The sequence below is a fragment of the Lissotriton vulgaris genome, chromosome 6 (genome assembly GCF_964263255.1).
Source record: "Lissotriton vulgaris chromosome 6, aLisVul1.2, whole genome shotgun sequence".
Classification (NCBI taxonomy): domain Eukaryota; kingdom Metazoa; phylum Chordata; class Amphibia; order Caudata; family Salamandridae; genus Lissotriton; species Lissotriton vulgaris.
The window spans coordinates 1,165,726,759-1,165,749,701 of record NC_141694.1 but is presented as its reverse complement, the minus strand read 5'-3'; the positions used below and the strand labels follow the sequence as shown (position 1 = coordinate 1,165,749,701).

General features: G+C 43.3%; 1 protein-coding gene across 1 annotated transcript in view; it reads left to right on the top strand.

Moving 5' to 3' along the window:
- WDR64 (WD repeat domain 64) overlaps positions 1-22,943 on the top strand; it is a 2,246,160-nt gene that overhangs the window by 1,398,415 nt on the left and 824,802 nt on the right. Inside the window, exon 21 of the mRNA XM_086925751.1 lies at positions 19,138-19,278. Within this exon, the coding sequence (XP_086781877.1) occupies positions 19,138-19,278 (141 nt within the window). The remainder of the gene's footprint in view (positions 1-19,137; positions 19,279-22,943) is intronic.

Sequence of the window (22,943 nt, the reverse complement as noted above, 5' to 3'; positions counted from 1 at the left end):
ACTACCTTAATACACATTTTTGTACTTGGGTCATTAACCTAGCAAATCAGTTATTGTTCATAACACACCATTGAGTAGCATTTACTAATGAGACCTAAAACAAGTTATATTGATCACAATTTGAAGTACACATTTCAAGTGATAAGTAATAAGACCTACTTGGGATTACATTAACTTTCACAATAATAGGTTAGTTGATTCATATTTTCTTCTACATCTATTTCTCTCATAACATCAAATAAAATGTGAGTGTGTTCTACCAGCGATCACATTGCACTCCTAACAGATACCCCATGTAGGATATACATTTACCACTTTATCACTGCCAAAACCTACCTAAAAGCACAAATGTGAGGGTCCCGGAAGAAAAAAATTCACAAATTACCTTCACGTGCTTCTGCATTACAGCGGAATGTTTTGTGCGCGGAGATATTTTTGATCGTCTGCCAGAACAGCCCAAGTGGAAAAATCCATTTGACTAGTTGCAAATGGTTTCTTTTGGATCCAGTATATGCCACTGTAATAACATTATGACACATACTTTAAATCAAGGACATTAGAAAAAAGGGGAAATTATTCTTTGGCAGTAGCTGCAACACTACAATTTTTATAATGACAAGCTGTAGGAAAAGGACTGAAGATTCAGCTATGGTGCTATAATACATTATTTATGACAGTATTGCAATCCAGTTTTATACCACATTTTGAAATGGTTTGGTGACTAACGGACAGGAGGAGCAGCTCTCTTTTATAGAACAAACTGGCTTACAATTAGAGAAAGAAGCAGGGGTGTAACGCAGGCCCTTGCAACTTCTGTGGCACAGGGGGTTCCCTGACCCCAAGGCGGCTGCAACCCTTCAAGGGAATCCTACTCAGACTCATGGGCTTCTCATCACATTCTATATCGGGCCCCATCATTTTGCGAATCACCACTGGCAGGATTTGATGTAACGTGCTACTTGTACAGGTAAACACGCAGTACTTTGCAGTCATATCTCTCAATCTTTTGCAGCAGGTTGGTGCATGGGATATCAGGATGTGAACGCTTTATTGGGAAATTCTAATTTATTTTACCTCCAGATGACATGTATGTATGTATGTATGTATGTGGTGTATGTAACTGCAAATCTAGGCATAAATGGGGTTTGGACAAAACATATAAAAAAAATTGTGATACAAAAACATCATGTCAAGAATATTGGTAAGTCAAAAATATTTTTGACAGGAATATCAAAAAGTAAAAGTTTCATTTTAAGTGTCTTTTGTAAAAAAAAAAGAATTGATTTAGAATAAATTGTATGTAATATTGTTTTGTTCTTTTGTATGTAATTTACGGCAGTGTGTTTGATTCTATATGTCTATTATTTTTTTATTTATATTTTTAGGAAGGTAATTTGTTATTTATGAAATTGTTGACATTTGTCTTTTCAGTTGTCTTAATGTAAAAGAATAACGGATTTATCATCTCTTTCAGCAGCGGGATTTGGGAGTTTTAGGGGATGGTGTGGGGAGAATTTTTAAAAATTTATATTTCAAGGTATGTTTAGTGTTATTTATTTTATTTATATGCAAATTAATATTATTAACTACTTAAATTAATTCGATACATTAATACTTTTTATATATTTCATGTTACAATAATTAAAATATATATTCATTATATTAAATGAAAACATTTTTAATAATAAAATAATTCTTCAAATTATGTTTTAAAATGTATGACAAACAAAAAATGCATCTAAAAAGTAAAATACTAAAACATTTTACAATTTACAAGTTTTGTGTTTTTTTTAATCATAATAAAATTATTTTATTGTGCTTTTTTGAAAATCAAAATGTCATTGTAATTTTTTTTAACCACATCGCTGCTGTGCATTTTCCCCTCCTGAGCTGCATGAGGGTCATTCCCATTGTTCATGACGAGCTCAGATCGTCATCAGCACAGCTCCACTGTGCCTCATGACGAGCCGAGCTCGTCATGAGCATCGAAGGGGTTAAATACATGTTATTAAAAATGTTTACTATTTTTTTATTTTAACATTTCTAATATTGGAATATGATTTCATTATTTATTTTATGGCTCACATTTTCGAAATGGTGATTTAGAAAAATATATTAATAGTGAATAAAATATTATTTTATAAGATAATGTAGTCAATATTATTATTATTGAGTGTTTGTATAGCGCATGGCTACCCAACAGAGTTTCCCAGCGCTTCAGTAGAGATAGGCCAGTTTGGAAGAGCTAAAAGAGCAGCGTCTCTAATTCTTTATGGAAGTCCAGAAGGCAGGTGCAATATCTCAGGGACTCAGGAAGGGAGTTCCATAGTTTAGGGCCAATGAAGAAAAAAGATTGTCCACCCATACAGGAGAGTTCAACTTTTGGAACTGCAAAAAGAGATTGATTACTTTAGCGCAAAGTAAGAGCAGAATGGTAAGGAGACACCAAGTTTTGCAAATATTGCAGTCTTGAACTGGTGCAGATTTTGTACATATAGCAGAGAGCTTTGACATTTTTTTGCCTATCCACTGGAAGCCAGTGTAGTTGGTGAAGAAGTCCAGAGGTCAAGAAATGTTTAGGGAGGCACAACAGGAGCGTTGCGTTAGAATTCATGACCACCTTCAGGCGTCTTAGCATTGCCTTGTCAGCCCCTAAGTACAGGTTGTCGCCATAATCGAGTCTGGATAATATGATCTGGAAGACTATTCTCTGGGCAGAAAAGGGAAGCATCCACAGAATCTTTTTGAGCCATTTCATGGTAGCAGAGCATGTGGAGGCTAATCAAGCCACTTGTGACTTCAAAGGCAGGGTACATTTGTGCCAGAAGCCAAGGTTTTTCACTTTATTGGTAGGGATAGGGAGAGTTCCTAGCGTGGCAGGCCAATGCTGAGGGACCCAGAGCTGAGGTTTCCTCCCTAATACCATTACCTCCATCTTGTTATTATTTATTTCAAGGAGTTGGTATTCATACAAGTGGAGGCAAGGAAGAGGCAGGAGTTGAGGTCCTCTGAGTTAACTTCCTGCCTGGACAACAGTGGGAAAATAATCTTGGTATCATCTGCGTATGAGTACAAAGTTAGCCTGCAACCTTCCATCTGGTCCACCATAGGATGGACAGAAATGTTGAAATGTTTAAGGCCAAGGGTGGAGCCCTGAAGAACTCCAGAGGTAAGTGATAGAGATTGAGATACCGGGTTTGGCGAGAAGACCTGCCATGTACGATCCACAAGGAAAGTAGAGAAGAGAGCCAAGCCAGTGCCCTGTATATATGAATGCATAGGTTTGTACTTTTGGTTAATGTGTTTTAATACATTTTTTTTATTTTATCAATCAAAAATCATCTGTGATTATGAAGTATTGATCGTGTTTATACAAGTGTTAATCTGTAGCACCTAGCAGCAAATGTTTTAGATTGCAGCGGATATAGCAAATATCACCTCTTTAGTGTTCAATGCCTTCCTCAAATTAGCTTTTATCGGAGCAGGGACCGTAAATGTCACCCCTTTAGTGTACAGCACCTTCAATAAATTGGTATAGAGTGGAGTAGGAATAGTAAATATAACCCATTCGGTGTTTTACACTTTCTTTAAAATAGTTTTCTTTGGGTGTGAATTGTAAACATAATCGCTTCAGTGTCCAACACCTTCTGAAAATTGGTTTATAATTGAGTTGGAATAGTTATTGTTACCCTTTTTGCATTCAACTCCTTCCACAAATTAGTTTAGATTGGAGTGAGCATATTCAATGTCACTCCTGTAGTTTGTCTACAAACATGGTTTGGGCATTGGGAGTAACCGTTTTTTTAAGGAAATGACTTATGGTTTATGATAAACCAATATTTTAAACTTACTTTCCCTTTTATCAGGATTCCAGGACCATTTATTTTTTTGAACACTATTTGTTTTTTTATATTGTTCCTAGATACTATTGAATTATTTGAGAAATCTCTGTTGGATTTGTTTATTTTTGCATTTTTGGTTTTTTTTCTAATAATATTTTTCTGTTTTTGGTGGATACGATCTGCAGCTACAGAACTGTAAATCATATTTATTTTATTTATTTTGGCTAGGAAATTTTATATTTTGTCGTTTGAGTAAATATTATGTGATTGTCATTTGGAAATGTGTTGTTTATGTGTTGTATTTATTTAACATGATGCATTTGTTCTTTGAGCTTTTCGGTTGTTGAGAATTACATTTTTTGTGCAAATACTTGATATATTATTGTATTCTCTCTGTCGTATTTAATATTCGATTCTTCTTTAAGTTTTAGACTGTTGTAATAAAATATTATGCTCATTATTTATATAAAAAATGATTTATCATGTTAGTTTAGATTTTGTGATGACTTTTTTTTATTTTCCATTTTGTAAAATGCTTTGGGCTATTATTTCTAAGTAATCTACTCCTTGTTTGTTTATAAAGAGTTTGACTTTAACCCTTTGAGTGCTCATGACGGAATGGTACTGTCATGAGCACCAGTGCTCCTGTGCTCATGAGGGAACCATTCCGTCATGAGCACAGGCTCAGAAAATCTTTATGTTTTTGGCTCTTCCCAGTCACAGGCCCTTGCCCCACCCACACAAGTGAGAAATCATTTTACTCGGGAGACTGAGGGGGACGCTGTGGTGTAGGACATTTGTGCAAGGATGGTGATTCCACTCAAAAATATATGGAACATTTGTTTTTTTCAGCTAGATTTGAGGTTTGCAGGGTTTTTTGGGTAGGAAAAGGTTGGGGGATTCACGCAAGCCATACTTCGCTGGACTCCCCCAGTAGTCTAGTTTTCAGAAATGTGTGGGTTTGGTACTTTCTCAAGATGGCTGCCGAACTCGGGGCCAAAAACCCAGGTGACCCCCCTTGCAAAACCTGGTTGTTTTGTGATACTCAATTTTGATGTCTCCTCAATACGTTTTGGGCCCTTGCCTGTTGACAGTACTTGACCTACCCACTCTAGTGAGGTACCATTTTCCTCTGAAGACTTTAGGGAATGCGGGCTGGGTGGAATTTTGTGGATCCACACAGATTCCAGAACTTTCCACCACAGAAATGTGATGGAAAGGTAATTGTTTTGACAAAATTTGAGATTTGCAAGTGATTCTGGGTGACAGAACCTGATGAGAGCCAGACAAATTACCCCATCCTGGATTCCCCTGGTGTCTAGTTTTCAAAAATCTATAGGTTTGCTAGGTTTCCTAGGTACCGGCAAAGTTAAGATTCAAAATCTACAGCTAAGCACTTTGCAAAAAAAGGTTCAGTTTTCACTGCGAAAATGTGGTACGTCCATGTTTCATTTTGGGCTGTTTCCTGTTCCAGGCACAATGCCTACCCACACAAGTGAGGTGGCATTTTTCTAGGAACACTTCGAGGAATGCAAGGTGGGTGGAGTTTTGTAGTTCCACAGAGATTCCAGAACTTTCCACCACAGAAATGTGAGGAAAATGTACTTTTTGACAAAGTTTGAGGTTTGCAAGGGATTCTGGGTAACAGAACCTGGTGAGAGCCAGACAAGCCACCCCATCCTGTATTTACCTGAATGTCTAGTTTTAAAAAAAAGTATAGGTTTGCTGGTTTTCCCTAGGTGCCTGCAGAGCTAGGATTCAAAATCTACAGCTATGCACTTTGCAAAAAAAGGGTCAGTTCCATTGTGAAAATGTGGTGTGTCCATGTTGCGTTGTGGGACGTTTCCTGTTGCGGGCACTAGGCCTACTCACACAAGTGAGGTATCATTTTTCTCAGAAGACTTTGGGGAATGCAGGGTGGGTAGAATTTTGTGGATCCACGTAGATTTCAGTACTTTCCCACACAGAAATCTGAGAAAAAATAGATTTTTTCATCAAAATTTGAGGTTTGCAGGGATTCTGGGTAAGGAAACATTGGGGGATCCATGAAAGCCATACCTCCCTGGATTCTCCTGGGTCTCTAGTTTTCATAAATGTGTGAGTTTGGTAGGTTAAACCAAGATGACCGCCGAGCCCAGAGCCAAAATCCCAGGTGATCCCCCATGCAAAACAGGTTGTTCTGTGATAGGTAATTTTGATGTCTCCTCAATATGTTTTGGGCCCTTGCCTGTCGAGGATACTTAACCCACCCACGTGAGTGAGGTCCTGTTTTTCTAAGAAGACTTTGGGGAATGTGGGCTGGGTGGAATTATGGGGATTCACACAGATTCGAGAACTTTTCACCACAGAAATGTGAGGTTTGCCAAGGATTCTGGGTAATAGAACCTGGTGAGAGCCAGACAAGTCATCCCATCCTGGATTTTCCTGGGTGTCTAGCTTTCAGTAATGTAAAGGTTTTCTGGGTTTCCTTAGGTACCGGTAGAGCTAGGGTTCAAAATCTACAGCTAGGCACTTTGCAAAAAAGGTTCAGTTTTCACTGTGAAAATGTGGTGTTTCCATGTTGTGTTTTGGGCTGTTTCTTGTCACCAGCACTATGCCTACCCACACAAGTGAGGTATCATTTTTCTCAGAAGCCTTTAGGGAATGTAGGGTGGGTGGAATTGTTTAGAGCCACGCAGATTCTAGTACTTTCTCAAACAGGGATCATAGGAAAATGTGTTTTTTACAAAGTTTGAGGTTTGCAAGTGATTCTGGGTAACAGAACCTGGTGCGAGCCAGACATGTCACTCCATCCTGGATTCCTGTATTCCCCTGGGTGTCTAGTTGTAAAAAATGTATTGGTTTGCTAAGTTTCCCTAGGTGTCAACAGAGCTAGAGTTCAAAATCTACAGCTACAAAGTTTGAGGTTTGCAAGGGATTCTGGGTAACATAACCTGGTGAGAGCCAGACAAGTCACCCCATCCTGGATTCCCCTGGGTGTCTAGCTTTTTAAAAATATATAGGTTTTCTAGCTTTCACTAAGTGCTGGCAGATCTAGGGTTAAAAATCTACAGCTAGGCACTTTGCAAAAAAAGGGTCAGTTTTCAGTGTGAAAATGTGGTGTGTACATGTTGCGTATTGCGCCGTTTCCTATCACGGGCACTAGGCCTACCCACACAAGTGAGGTACCATTTTTCTCAGAAAACTTTTGGGAATGCGGTATGGGTGGAATTTTGTGAATCCACGCAGATAGAACTTTCCACCACAGAAATGTGAAAAAATGTTTTTTTGACAAAGCTTGAGGATTGCAAGCGATTCTGGGTAACAGAACTTGGTGAGAGCCAGACAAGTCACCCCCATTCTGGACTTCCCTGACTGTCTTGTTTTAAAAAATTTAGAGGTTTGCTAGGTTTCCCCAGGTGCCAGCAGAGATAGGGTTCAAAATCTACAGCTAGGCACTTTGCAAAATATAGGGTCCGTTTTCACTGTGAAAAAGTGGTGTGTCCAATTTGCGTGATGGGCCGTGTCCTGTCGCGGCCAATAGGCCTACCCACACAAGTGAGATACCATTTTTCTCAGAAGGCTTTGGGAAATGCGGGTTGGGTGGAAGTTTGTGGATCCACGCAAATTCCAGAACTTTCCACCGCAGAAATATGAGGAAAATATGTCGTTTTTTTTCAAAGTTTGAGGTTTTCAAGTGGTTTTGGGTAACAGAACTTTATGAGAGCCAGACAATTCACCCCATTATGGTTTCCCCTGGGTGTCTAGTTTTTAAAAATATATTGGTTTGCTAGGTTCCCCAGGTGCCGGCAGAGCTAGGGCTCAAAATCTACAGCTAGGCACTTTGCAAAAAAAGGGGTCCGTTTTCACTGTAAAAATGAAGTGTGTCCACGTTGCATTTTGAGCCGTTTCCGATCGCGGGCACTAGGCCTACCCGCACAAATGAGGTACTATTTTTATGGGAAGGCTGAGGCTAAACTGCTGACAACCAGCCAACTCTGACCTTAGCAGCTACAGAATGGGCCAATGAGGCTACGGCAGTCTCGGACTGCAAGTGAAACCTCCTGCCTAATTTGCTTTACAGTCGGCATGACTGTAGCGGTCAACCATCACAACTGAGACAGCGAACTGGGAGGGATATAAGTCCTATACTCACCTGTACAAACCTCTACTCATCTTCTACCATCAGGTAGCACATCAGGCACATTCTCCTGCTACTGTACCTGCTCAACCACATTTAAAACCCGCTCAGTAGTGGACAAAATCGGTGGTAAGTTATACAACTACCAGTTTCCATAGACTCCTCTGCAAAACAATGCCCTACCATTAACCAGGCAAGGGAGTTGGGGTCCCTAAGTAATTTGCATGAATACAGGGACCCTGCCTGGAACAATCAACAATACACCTGTAGGATACCCTCCTAAGCCAAAACACTGGTTCTGCACAGCCACACTGTACACAAATAGGCATCTGTTTGCAAATTATATTCAGTGATAGTGATGTTTGTAATATTTTGGGTTCCATAACAGCACCTCGTCATCAGTATCACACCTATTAATGTCTGTCAATCAATCAGTCAATCAGGGATTTGTAGACCAAACTACTCACCTGTGAGGTTCTGAAGGCGCTAGGGAGAGGGGGGTTGAGCAGCTCTGATGTCATCTGAAGAGCCAGGTCTTGAGGTCTTTTCTGAAGGCTTGCAGTGTTAGGCTTCATCTGATGCTGAGGGGAAGTTTGTTTCAGGTCTTTGCCGCGATGTAGGAGAAGGATCAACCTCCCAATCTGGCTCTGTGGATGTGGAGGATTTCGGCCAGGGCTACATTGGTGGAGCTGAGGTTTCTCCTAGGAGCATGGAAGGAGATTCTTTTGTTAAGGCATTGGGGTCTGGTGTTGTGGAGGGCTTTGTAGGTGTGTGTGAGCAGCTTGAAGGTCACTCTTTTTTCGACAGGGAGCCAGTGGTGGTCTCGGAGGTTCTGGGTGATGTGGTTGTGTTGTGGAATGCTGAGGACGAGTCTGGCTGCAGAGTTCTGGATGGTCTGGAGTTTGTGAAAGAGAGGTTTTTTAATTACGGCATAGAAAGAGTTCCCATAGTCCAGTCTGCTGGTAATGAGTGCATTGGTGACGGTCTACCTGAGTTCGGGGAGATCCATTTGAAGGTCTTGTGGAGTATGCAGAGGGTGTTGAAGCATGTGGAGGATACAGTGTTGACCTGTAAGTTCATGGTCAGAAAGAAGTTGAGAATGATACCTAGGTTACGTCATGGTCCGCGGGGGTGGGAGGGTTTCCGAGGGCGGGGGCACCAGGTGTTGTCCCACGCGGTGGAGTGGTTCCGAAGATGAGGACTTTATTTTTCTCTGATTTGAGCTTCAGGCAGCTGCTGCTCATCCAGGATGCAACTTCATTCATTTCTTACTGGTAACTGTGCCTGGTGATGTTGGGTTCCTTGATGAGGGAGAGGATGAGCTGGGTGTCATCAGCAGAGTATACTATGCTGAGTCCAAGTTTTCTGACAATGGTTGTGAGGGGGCAATGTACATGTTGAAGAGCGTGGGGCTGAGGAAGGATCCTTTGGATTCTCCACATCAGATCTCAGTAGGTTCAGAGAGGAAGGGCGGGAGTCTTATTCTTTGTGTTATGCAGGAATGGAAAGAGCAGATCCAGTCTAAAGCAGTACCCTGTATGCCGGCATCGTGGAGTATGGCGGCTGGTGATTCTAAGGCTGTTGAGAGGTCCAGTAGGATGAGGGCTGCAGTGTGGCACTAATCAAGGAGTGCACTGTATCCTCAGTGGCAGCTTGAGAGCAGTTGAGGATGTTGTTGGATTATTTAAAGTGCGTTAGCTGGGTGTTGACGATTTTCTCAGTGACTTTGGTGGCGAAAGGCAGGAGAGAGATGGGCCTGTAGTTCTTGAGGTTTGTAGGGTCTGCGTAGGGCATCTGGAGGAGGGGTTGGATTTTAGGGCATTTCTAGTCATCGGGGACCATGCCTGTTTTGACTTGACAACAACTTGATTGTCCGTCGTAGTTCTGGTACGATGGTGGAGTCGGCTCTGTGGAAGATCTGCTGCATGCAGAGGTCATTAGGTGCCCCAGAGTGGATGCTCCTCATAGTCTTTGCGGTATCTTCTGTGGTGACAGGGGTCCACGTGAGGAGAGTCAGCTGGGTGTTGTTGCTGTTTGAAGGTGTAGGGTTGATGCCTTGGTCTTGGTCGTCAAAGGCGTCGTAGAGTGCCCTGATCTTGTGGTGGAAGAACACACACAAATTTTTCCCTTTATCGCTTACCTGCCATGTTACTACTAATCTTCACGGCTCACGCATCTTACCATATGTCAAGTGTTGGTAAAATGAGATTGAAGTGAATATAATTACTATGAGGCACTCTTACTGCAACTCTAAGCAAGATGTTAGACTCCTTTAGCCCCTTCTCACTTTTCTGCCATCTTACTACTGATTTTTACTCGCCATGCAGCTTTCCATTTCTCAAGTGTTGGTAAAGAAAGATTGAAGTTACTGCAACAACCATGAGGCCTTGGTACTCCAACTCTAACCAAGATGCTAGACTACTTTTGCTCTTTATTACTTGTCTGCCATGTGTCTACTGATCCTCACTGGTCATGCAGCTTACCATTTCTCAAATATTGTTAAAGTGAGGTCGAAGTAACTGCAACTACCATGAAGCCCCATCACTCCAAATCTAACGAAGATGCTATAGTGAGTATGACATACACACTTTGCACACATCCCAGGTCCTGTTTTGATGTCAAAGAAACATCTGTATGGGTATGTCACTAAATTGAAACACACCATCTCGGCCACAACTCTGTATTAGACTCTGACATATCACCCAAGTGAAAAGGCAATGTAAATCAATGGGATTACATTGAATCAGTGTGAGAACCGTTCTAAGGGCACAATAGAAAAACTCTCTGCAGGATAGCTTAGCTTCTATCAGGGGGAACTTGGGGCACAGCGCATTTTACTCATTCCTGACAAACTCCATGTGCACTAGACCTGGGAACTAAAGTATATCAAGGACAACTAATAGCATCACTAAGTTACATACATGTATAGCCAATGGATAAATTCAACTTATGAAATCAAACACAGCACTAACAGCATATGGCACACATCTAGATGAAGTAGCAGTAAGGTACACACTGCAAAATGGACACATGCCCATGCAGAACTCCACGAAGGTATGACAAGTGGACACCCACTATGTGTGGAGAAACAAATATCTAACTTCAACACACCTGAAACATATCCAACCTACATCTTAGGGAGAAGTGCAAGCTAAATTATGTTGACGGTGGCCAAGACAAGCTGAGATACAACATGTCACCCAAAGCAATGTCTGCCCCATTTGGGTTTCATCCCACATAAACATCCATCCAACATTTAACCTTATCCAGTGTAACTCCAGCACTGGCTCCAAGGTCACAACATTTCATTTAGATCAGCTTCACTTCAAATAATCATGTGCACTTTGCATGCTCTCCATCCAGGCTGTATTACAGCCTGGGTAGAAAACACTTCAATTGGATCAACAATCAGTGATGAAATAAACACAGCTGTATTCACACATCACTAACTATACAAGAACATCAAATAGTTAGAAAAAAAAGGCAGGACCAACATCTTCAAAACCATAAAATGATTTTAATTACAGTATGTCCAAGGATAAACAAAGGCAAATGGCTAGTCCATGTTATCACTCTATGGCACAACATAAGACTGTGCCACCAAACTTGCCCTAGTGACACTGCCAGGGAAACTCCTCAAAAGGGGCATCCATTGGGTGTAGCAGGTACCTCAAAGGTGGTACTTGGGAAGGTGGGGGGAGGTATTTAGGAAGGGGGTGGTTTGTCCATGGGAGGGGGCTTCTTGGGTTTGAGAGGGTTTGGGCTGGGGTTAACTTTGGGAGGTGTTGTTTTGTTCTTAGTCTTCTTTTCGGCTGGGTTCAGGAGTTGGGGAGGTTGTTTTTCAGGGGTGGAGTGGGAAGTGTAAGGGATGGGTTTGGGTTTGGTTCTGGGAGATGTTTTTAGGGCTTTGGGAGGGGGGTTAGGTTCCAGAGGGGTAAGGGCATGGTATAGCATGACATCCTCACCGGTAAAATAGGTAGGGTGTTCGGTATGGAGTTCCAGTCAGGAGGAAAAGGGAGTGGAATTGTGAGCTAGGTTTGCTGTCTGCACTGTGTGTTTTGTTGGTGTCCGCTGTGTGTGTGGCTGTGAGCATTTGCAATTTTGTGTGGGAGTGATGTGGATGGGCTGTGGTGTCTATGGATATGGTTGTATCTGTTGAGGGGTCTGCATGTGTTGCTGTGGTGTCTGTGAGTATGGTTGTGTCTGTGGAGGGGTCAGTGTGCATTGCTGTGGTATATGTGGGTATGGGTGTGTCTCTGGAGGACTCTGTACACTTTGCTGTGGTGCCTGGGGTATGCCAGGGGTGGTGGGAATGGTGAGGGAGGTGAGTGTCTGCTGTGGGCATGTATGTTTTGGATGTCTTGTGTTTCTGTGTGGTGCTTGTGTCTGATGAAGTGTATTCATGCTTTGATGTGCATGTGCTTGGGATAGGAATAGGAATGAGGTTGGGAGGGTAAGGGGGTGTAAAAATGGAAAACAAACATACTTCCTTGCCGCACCACTCCTCCATCGTCCCACTGTTGTCTCTCCCGGACGGTCTTCTAGGAACAGGATGCTTTCAGGCTGGGGCTCCCCTGAGCCAATGACAATGTTTCACAGATTTTTATTGGTCTGAGCGCTGTGAATCGGCGCTCAGGCAAGGAATGAGAGCCTAGGCATGTTTTCTACCCAGGCTGTAATGCAGCCTGGATGGAGAGCATGCAAAGTGTGCATGATTATTTGGCTGGCCTGAGACGGCTGGCTAAACAATGATGCATACTTAGGAAGTGCAAACCACTCCTCACCTGGTCTGTCAGCAGAACAGCCCCACGCCACCCGCAAAGCTGCCGTAACAGGAAACAATTAAAATGATAATAACCTCACGTTATTATCATTTTATTTATCCTTTATTTCACTGCTGCAAAGCAGTGGGGAGATGCCCCTCTACCTTAGGGGAGGAGAGGCCTCTGTCACAAAAGGACCAGAATCTTACAAATCTAACTATTACTTATAACACATCATGATATCATGAAGGTCAAGTTGAACACCGATGTACCTTGTCCCGGTGGTGGAGATTCCGACTCAATGGAGGAGATTCTGGCTGGTGGTTGAGATTCTGGCCGGTGGGGGAGATTCCACCATCGGCCAGAATCTCCACCACAGGGCCGGAATCTCCACCATCAGGCCGGAATCTTCACCACCGGGCTGAAATCTCCACCACCGGGCCGTAATCTACGGCCCAAGTGCGGACATAAAGTTAGTATGAGTAAGTGCATTCTGTGAATACCAAAATGAGTAAGTGCAATTTGTGAATACCAAAATGAGTAAATGCATTTTGTGAATACCAAAATGAGTAAGTGCCCACTGTGAATAAAATAGCGGGCCCAAACTTAATCCCCTTGCTGGACATATTTTGTGCAAAACTGCTACCATCAATAACCTATGGCAGTGAATGCATGAAAGGGAGAGATGAAGACACTTTAGACAATGTGGTCAGCAAAACACTCCGAATACTCTTCTCACTCCCTCCTCATACCTCCCCAGCACAGCTAAGGTTGGAGTTTGGTCTACAGAAGCAGCAAATTGCATGTAAGGGCGCATATGCAAAATGCTGGCATAAAGATAAGAACGCTGTAACAGACTCCCTGAACGCCCACCTTTGGAAAGAGCTGGAGACAAACAAGGGATCCCCTGCATTGGCCTACCTCCAAGCAGCTATAAAATCCCTTACATTAAAAGATCTTTGGGATTCGAGCTGTTCACATAAGTGCTTCAAGCGCCTGGTCAACAAGTCAGTGAAAATTCTTTCCATGGAAGAAGACAAAGCAGCGTTAACCAGGAGATCACACGGGTGGTTCGTAATCCAAAGCTATACCAGCGCTTTACCCCAACCATACCTCAGTACCAGCTTTTCAAGGAAGGTGAAGGAAGAATTCCTGCGGCTGAGGATGGGAGTAATCCCGTCAAAAGTCAATTTTCCCCCATGGAAACGCCTGAAATCTAATTCCAACTGCAGGCTTTGCGATAACCCAAAGGAGGACGTTTTACACTTGTTATGCAGCTGTAAAGCTCTAGATTGTGCCCGAAGGGGCCAACTAACCCAGCTCTGGAATCAATATGGTGTGCGAACTCGCAGACAAGCCCTGTTGATCAGCTTTAAGGGAGAAGATATCCAACTAGCCTGCCGACTAGTGCGCTTCATGAAAACAGTTAATACGATCCAAAATCCAGAGGCCAGCGATTGAACTAGACTCATAAAGACCCGCTTTTGCACTTTAAGAAAACTCTTTTCTGACCAACAAAGACTCAGGAAATGTTGAACGGCTTCTTTTTTATACAAATGCAATGCATTGCCCTACTTTGTATGGACCCTTCCTCCATATTCTTAACTTTCTTTTATTGATTTTAAGTGTTTTTTTTTTGTAAAACTCATGATTGTGAATTTCTTCCAGTTTTTTATAAAGAGTCATTGCAAAGATTTTTATTAATCACGCAATAAAGTAAAGTTTAAAGTTTAAAGCTCTACTGTGAAAACCAAAATGAGTAAGTACCTTCTGTGAATACCAAAATGAGTAAGTGCCTTCTGTGAATACCAACATGTTAGTAAGTTTAGGATTTTGTAATAAGTTAGTTCTGTGAATCAGGCCCATGTAGTGTAGCTTTGTATCACATTTAGCAGATACAATTCAGTGAAAACATGGAGGTCCAAACATTAGAGAGGTGGATACTCTAAAATCACACAGCACAAAAATCCATACAGCCATGTGAACATCCCCTGTCCTCCTTGATACACGTGATGACACCAGTCATAGATTGTATATATACAAGCCAATACACCTTTGAAGGTTTTAGTTGTCCCTGAACATCTATGACATAAAGATGTGGGATCAATAGAGTCTCAATGGGCAGGCACATCACACCTCTTTTTGGTATTGCATACTCAGATTGTCTTGAGAGGATCAGTGTAGAAACTCACATATCATCCCCGCAATTCTAGATCTCACTCCCTCAAGCATGTCACCTGTCAGTGAATGAGTGTATTAAAACCCTATTGCTGATGAACCATAAACTGACAAATGCACACTGGCAAACTTGTAGGCATTATTGCTGATGGCACCAGTGGTGTTTGCACTCTCATTTCATTGTATGACCAGTACTTACCAATGGGAACTATTTTATAGTCACTGCATGTACTGTGAACTCTATGTCATGTCACATGCAATAGAGTTATCATCACATGAGAGACAGTAGTGAGCGTACATCACGCCTCACATAAGCAAGACTAGTTGCATGTTTGGTACTATTGTCACCAACATTTACTGAGAACATGGGATGATTACTCACTTCACTCAGCGAGGTGTCTGCTTAAAAGGAGAGAATTGGATGTGGACAGGACTCTGCTGTCTTCCAGGTCAGAAGGTCAACAGGCACATCACAGCAGCATGCCCCTACTACCAAACTTATGTTTACACAATGACTCTTCTTGTGTGTGACACATGGGCCAACACCAATATGGTTGGTGAAATGCCTATCTGTTACACTCAAAGTTGGCACTATGACATGTATGATTCTGGCTCACCCCATGTCGCTGCTGTTGGGCCATCAACTGCCCATTAAGGTCCGGGTAGGCCACCGCCAGTATGCGGGCCATCAGGTTGGTCAGGGTCCAGTGTGTGCCCCTTCCATGTTGGAAGGCCTTCCCTTCACAATCTTCTGGGTCCAGCTCTGCAGGTCCTCCTACCTCTTTCTGCAGTGCGTACTACCCCAGTTATAGACTTCAAGGGTCTACACCTTCCGGGAATTGTCTCTGAAAATGGCTTTCTTATGATGGACATTGACCTGTATGAATGCAATAGATGTACAAACAATCTGTAACTCGAAGTGTGAGGTTATCTGTATGGTTGATACACATTCTTTACACCTAGCAAAAACATGTATTTAAGCTCGACACAATACATGTGTCCATGTCACATGATAAGGACAACTAAAGCATGGATACATACTTTTGTGGTCATGTGATGAGTGACCTCAACCCTGGTCATGACCTACATAGGCTGAGGCAGTCCACGAACCTCATGTAGACCAGGGCCATCTACATGGAATGTGATGTGAGGTACTGTGACATACAGCAAACCATTTGGACTTTCTGAGCTGTAAAGTACCTCTGCAAGACTGTCCAGTCCCCTTCCTGCCAGGCCCATTGCATTGATGCATATGGTCCATGGAAGCAAGTCCCATAGTATACACAACATCCCAAGGTCACAAGGTAAGGGTTGGTATGTGTGACACTGAGAGCTACCTCTCTGGGGGTGTGTGGACATGTGGGACTACTCAGATGAATATCCTAGTAAGTCATAATGAGCTTGTGTTATTTGTACTGCTATCACAGGACACCCCTTTTGCCATAGGTAACACTGTAACATGGAGGTCAATTAACATACTGTTGTATGTGTAGTGTGCTAGGTAGTACTGTAGGCAAGCAGATTATTCACATTTCTAAATCTATTCAAGAGTCACCTACTATTTACCCTGTTCAAGTCTCAGATGTGCAATTGGACTGGACAGTGTAAGCAACAACAGTAGAAAAGTGTCAACAGACCTGTGTGAGTAAGGGGACAGTCATTAGTGACAGACAAACATTGGCACAGTGGAAGGAAGTATCAGGTCAGGGGGTCACCTCAGTCTCCATGCCTCATATTATCCATGTAACAGCTATCAGGGCTACTAGTGGTACAGATACATCGTTTTGGGAATATCCATGGATCAGCAGGTTTCCAGGGACATTACTCTGTGCATCAGTTCTCCTGCCACATCAACTCAGACCTGTGCTGGGCCATAGCCAACACTCCAACATATCAATATCAAGCCTTGCTTGCTGCAGGCTGAGTCTACTTATTCCACATGAACCTTGCATCTCCATCAATTCAATACAGAAAACTCAAACTTCTGCCCATTACATATGTAAACATACCGTTGTGTGGCACTCCGAAGGGGCCTGTGAGGTATAGCTACTGTATATACAACTGTTTTCTAAAGTCGTAGGTGGGCTGAGTGATCATTGGTATGGTACACTTGGCTAAAATCATCCACAAATGCTTTTTAACAGTATACAGATATGGCTCATGGTGTGATGCCTATACATAACAATGCACATGTACCATGATGTGATTTGAGAACTAATTGTACCTGCTATAGACTTGAGCCCTGCAAAGAAATATGCCCGTAACACATGTAGAAATCACCCTTATCACACATTCTAATAGGTGGCCTTCTTGCCACACAGTCCACTGCCCCATAATCCATTACATGTGTTCCCTATGTAGGGGCCACACAATGTATGCAATCAACATAATCCTTGTACTCTGAAACTCACAGGCACATTGTAGCCTAAGGGATAGAAAGGAAACAGTGAAATTGTTTCAATATGTATTTGAGAAACTTCCCTGTTCCTCTGGTGAGCCAAAGATCTTGCCATCTAGGGGAAGAACCTCATCTACCAGGGCATCCAGCTCCTCTGGAGTGAAGGGACCGGCCCTCTCCCCTGTAGTGCATGCCATGATTGCTCCCAGAGGTGGCAAACAGCAGCTAACATGGAGGAGGTGTTGATAGCAGCAGTGTCAGGAAGCAAGGGAGATTTTGTTTCTACCGCCGCGTACATGCACGTCAAGTACACGGTCATTGTGATGTGACCGTTATTATCCCCAATGTCCGCTGTGCATGCGATGCATGGTCGACTACTGGTGGCGGCACACATTTGATATGTCCTATTAATGAGGTCAGGCATCCGTCATGTTGTAGTTGGGTTAACTGTATTGGTGACAGTTAAGTGCATCACCACCACTACAAATGCCCTGTTCCCATTTCATGCCAGGTGCAAAACTTAATCTGTGTAGTGCATTACTTTGCACAATGGCAGAAAGTGCACAACGCATTGTACACCGCAGTTTGCGGTATTTCACAGAAATGTTAGGCCACCCTCACTATGGTTGCAATTCACAATTTCTGAATTGATGAGGTGCACAGTTCTGTTACGGACATTTGAAGGCGATCATGGGGATGACAGGTGGATGTTCAAGATTTGGCAATGATGTGAAATGTGTACTGCTTCCTAAAGCATTGATGTTCAGACACATTACTTTTGCCTTACTCTTAACATATGTTACTCTGCACACTGAGACCAAAATACTTGTTGGTGTTACTCTTCACATAGGTACCCTGGAAGAGGGAGAAGACGCCAGCCTCCAATGTACCACCAATTTCCACACATACACACCATGGAAGAGAGACATTTCATACAGAGGTTCTGTTTGAATCGACAAACAATCCTGGATTTATGTGATCAGTTGAAGCCCAACCTCCTAAATAACATCAATAATCGTACATCAATACCACCACTTGTTAAACTTGTGTCGGTTTTGTAGTTTTTGGCCACATGCTCATTTTGATTCATTGTCGCAATTTCAGGTGGAATATCAGAACCTATGCTCAGTTGTGTACTCACAGAGGTGCTGGCAGCCCTTTTGACACACATGACCAGCTACATCTAATTCCTCAGATGTGAGGATTTAGCTACCATGAAGGTGGATTTCTATGGATTTGGTCACATCCCACATATAATTGGATCCATTCATGGCACTCATATTGCCTGCGTACCACCACAAGCAAGTGGGTGCGTATACCAGAATAGGAAGCACTTCCATTTTATCAAGGTGCAAATTGTCTGCCTACCGAATTTGTACATCTGAAATGTCTTTGCCTGGTACCCATGATCTGCATATGATTCCTTTGTACTGCTGATAAGCACCATACCCCAGCTGATGTCACAACTACTACCAGAGAGCGCCTGGCTTGTAGGTACGTGTGATATGTCCTAACTTTGTGTTGGTAATGTCAGGCAGTATGATCTGAAAGTGTAACACGAAATATTGCACATCAGACTACCTTCTACCTAGGAGACTCAGCGTATCCCCACTGGCCATGGTTGTTGGCACCACTGAGGCATCCTACAGCTCCATGGGAAGTCCACTTCAATGAGGCCCATGGAAGAGCACGGAAGCAAGTGGACCGGGCTTTTGCGCTCCTTGAAGCCATATTCTGATGTCTGAACAAGACTGAGGGAGCCCTCTTCTACTCTCAAGGAAGGTGCGTAAGATCACCGTGACCTGCTGCATACTCCACAACATTGCCCTTCAACAGAACATACCATACATCGCAGAGGATACACACTATGAAGATCCACCGGGTGGAGACCCTGAAATGCCAAATGAAGATGATGATAGTAGTAAAGAAGAAAGAGCTGATGTGTTCAGTTCTCATCCGAAACTACTTCTCCTGAGTGTGAGTATGGTGTGGGATGTGATGACTTTGACTATTTCTCCAACTCTTGTAGTGCGATTGTAAGGAGGATGTTCATCCTACATACTAGGATTATATCGGTCTGTAAACATCTGGAGAAAGGTGTTTGTTTAACATGTGTAGCTTTGCTCATCTGTACATTTTGTCTAGGACTGTGATCTCTAGAAGTTGACAATGTGATTTGTATCATATGTATGTTTTTTTAGTTAATCTCTCTGTCTTGGACTGCTTTAGGTACCTTCACCATGTCATCTTCATTTGGACATTTCAGAGTTGTGAAATTAGCAGGTATATGATGCTGTTCAGACATATGAACTCGAAATATATTGTCCTGGGAATGTCAGTCACAGAGTTTGGGTGTACAAAGCCAGTACCAAGACAGCTTGCACAGCAATAGGAGGGAAGTTACCAGGCTTCCATTGGATTTGCTCCTTGTGGTGTGTTGGTCCTAATGCAATATGTGCGCCATCATGTGTTCCAACACAATGTTGTGTTGTGCCCAATTCTTGCTGTCCTGCCTTCCCATTGATTAATTCCTCATTGTGTATGAACTGGATGTAGTTGTCGATGTGTCTCCTCATTGTAGGCCAAAGTGCATGTGGCACATCACTGACATTTGTTTGTGATAGTCCACCATATGCGAGCAACACTGGATTGGAATGACACTGTGATCAGAAACTCTTGTACTGACATGTGTCTGTTTATTTGATGTAGGATTCCTTTTGTGAGGTAGGCAATGTGACTCCAGGTGATGATGTAGACCTCATTTATTGTTGCCTATTGTTTTAGATTTCGGCAGAGGTATCCCCTCCTTCCATGTTGTGAAAGTCTGCAACTGATTGTGTGATCACTGACACAGAAATACTAAATCAAGTTGTATTTGCTTAGTTTCTGACATGTCAACCTATGATTTGATTAATGGAATGAAGATGTTCTCAGTCCAGACCCTTGTATGTATGTGCTGTTGTGACATGGTAGTGATCCTGAGTGTGACATTGTTTACATACAACATATCAATGCTTCCAGAAGTCCCTAGTTTTGACAATGCAAAGTTCATATTGTAGTACAATCACATTGTCATATGTGAGTATTACGACAGGAGACAATGATTTGGTGACAAGTGTTTCTAATGAAGTGATCAAGGATAAGATCATGAAAACAGCTTAATATTACACAGTTCAAACAAAAAGTGAAGTCTTCAGTCATGGTGAATGTTAGACTTGACATTTTTTGGCATGTTTCCCCTGAGTTTTTGCTTTCTGACCTCCCGGTTGTGACTCTGTTTTTGCTGGCTCAGTGTTTCTGCACATTTTCCCACTGCTGGTAACGTGCAAGTAATCCTGTGGTAAAATGTGTTATGGATTGGTGTTTCCATGATTGGCTATTTGATTTATGTGTCAGTCCCTAGTAAAGTGCACTGAGTGTGCCAGGGACTGTAAATCAAATGCTGTTAGTGTCCTGCAGCACTGGATTGTGCCACCCACACAAACAGCCCGTAAATGTAAGTCTGGCCTGCCATTGCAGAGCCTGTGTGCAGTCTGATACTGCAATGTCCACTTGGCAAGTGCACCCACTTGCCAGGCCCTAACCGACCCTTTTTATACATGTCAGTCACCCCTAAGGTAGGCCCAAGATACCCCTGTGGGCAGGGTGTAGTGTATGTGAAAGGTAGGACATGCCCTGGTATGTGTGGCATGTCCTGATAGTAAATTACTGCTAATTTCGTTTTTTTCACTATTGCAAGGCTACCTGTTCCCAATAGGACAGCATGGGGAGTTTGTTTATAACATCTTATAAACATAACTGGCCCTGGGAACTAGGTAGGAAACTAAAGTTTAGTATACCTGAACTCAGAATCTAAAGATGCATCTTTTAGTGAAGGTGCTTTTTACATTCTGTTTTTGGAACTACCACTTTTAGAAAGTAGGTATTTTCTTGCTCAGCCATTCTGCAGGCCTCTGCTGGGTTTGTGGGTTGACTGTCTGGGTTTTGGATGACTGGGGCTGGGGAGCAGCAGAGGTAGCTCCAGATGGTTTAGGTGGGTAAGGAAAGGGCTGAATAGACCTGGGCTACATTAAGGGTAGGGGTAGAAGATTTCCTTGCACCTGAATGGTCCTGATCTGTCTCCGACAATGCCGTCTCCACCTACCACCAGGAAGCCACACCAGAGGGCAGAACTGGTTCTGGCTGGGCACAGACACTCTCTGCCTGAGAGGACAAAGGACTTTGGGCTCTAAAAAGTGGAGTCCAAATCCCTGAATTTTAAAACTCTTTTGGACAAGAAGACTGCCAAGAAGAAGAGCTGGAGAAGCGGTGAAGAGGAACTACCACTTTCATGAGTGCTTTGCTGTGTTGGCTTGCAGTGGCGGCTTCTGTATTGGGCAGTGAAAGGACTGGACTGAACTTTCTGCAATCTGTGAGTTTCTCCAAGGACTTGAGGTAGAGCTTTGCCCCTATTCAAGAAGTCTCAGGAACAGCAAACACTTCCAGCTTTTCTGCCCTCAGCACGAGGAACTGTGTGTTTTGTGCTTCAACAGAAAGAAAAGCGACCCGACGCTGTCTACTACATCACTGCCGACTATGAGTCCTGAAGGCACCACAGAGGGCACCGCGGCAATGCCGCACCGCATCTGTGGTCTCACCCATGATGCCTGCTGACGCCGCCACTGAGCCGCTGCTCACCATGACTTGCTGGCACCGCACTCCGCATCGCCTCACTTCATGATGCCCCCTTGGTATCCTTGACGATGCCACCCAACGCCAAAATAGACGCCACTTCTTGCACCGTGGTACGAGGGCACCACTTGTAAGGTTACACATTGCACTGCCCTCATCTTGCTCCGCAGCCTTGGCCTATGGACGCCGGTGCCATTGACTCCAGTTCATCAGCCGACGACAGCGCTTTAGCAACGATGATGGCGATGCTTGCACCGTGACCCGCCAGCACCGCGACAAGCACCTAATCACTTCGCACCGCGACCCTGGTCTCTCTGACAACGCCATCTGCCACTGCCACCCAGCCACTGCTTGCACGGTGACCTCAGGGCATCGCAGCCCGCACCGCTGCACTTTGCAGCACAGCACCCGAAGCCTGCCGATGCAAGGGCTCCTGACTTCAACCGCGAGGAGTTCGATCTGCACCGCGTGTGACTTCAAGGGCCCAACGACTCCTGCATCGACCTCCGGAACCAGCGCCTGCAGACGCTGTGCTTTCGGAAGCTCTGCATTTCCAAAGGTACTGTTTTGCGGGTCTTCCCAACACTGTAGCTAGCCTCCGACGCCACGGTCAGCCAATTTTGTTTGTTCACGATGCCGTAATAGCCCCAGAGGGAGCTATTGACATCAAGGAACTGTTTTTCAAGGTTATTTTGATCACTGAAGATGTCTGAATACATTAATGTGGATTTGTATCATTTTTGTATCATTTTTGGTCTTGTCTTAAGTATATAAAAATATTGGATATTTTTCTAAACTGGTGTTGTGTCCCTTTGTATTGCTCACACTGTATTACTGTTGGTTATGTGCAAATGCTTTACACACTGCCTCTGAGATAAGCCTGACTGCTCATGCCAAGCTACCAAGGGGGTGGGCTGGGGTTATTTTAGGAGTGTAACTCCTTTATCCTGACTAGGAAGAAGGGTCCTACT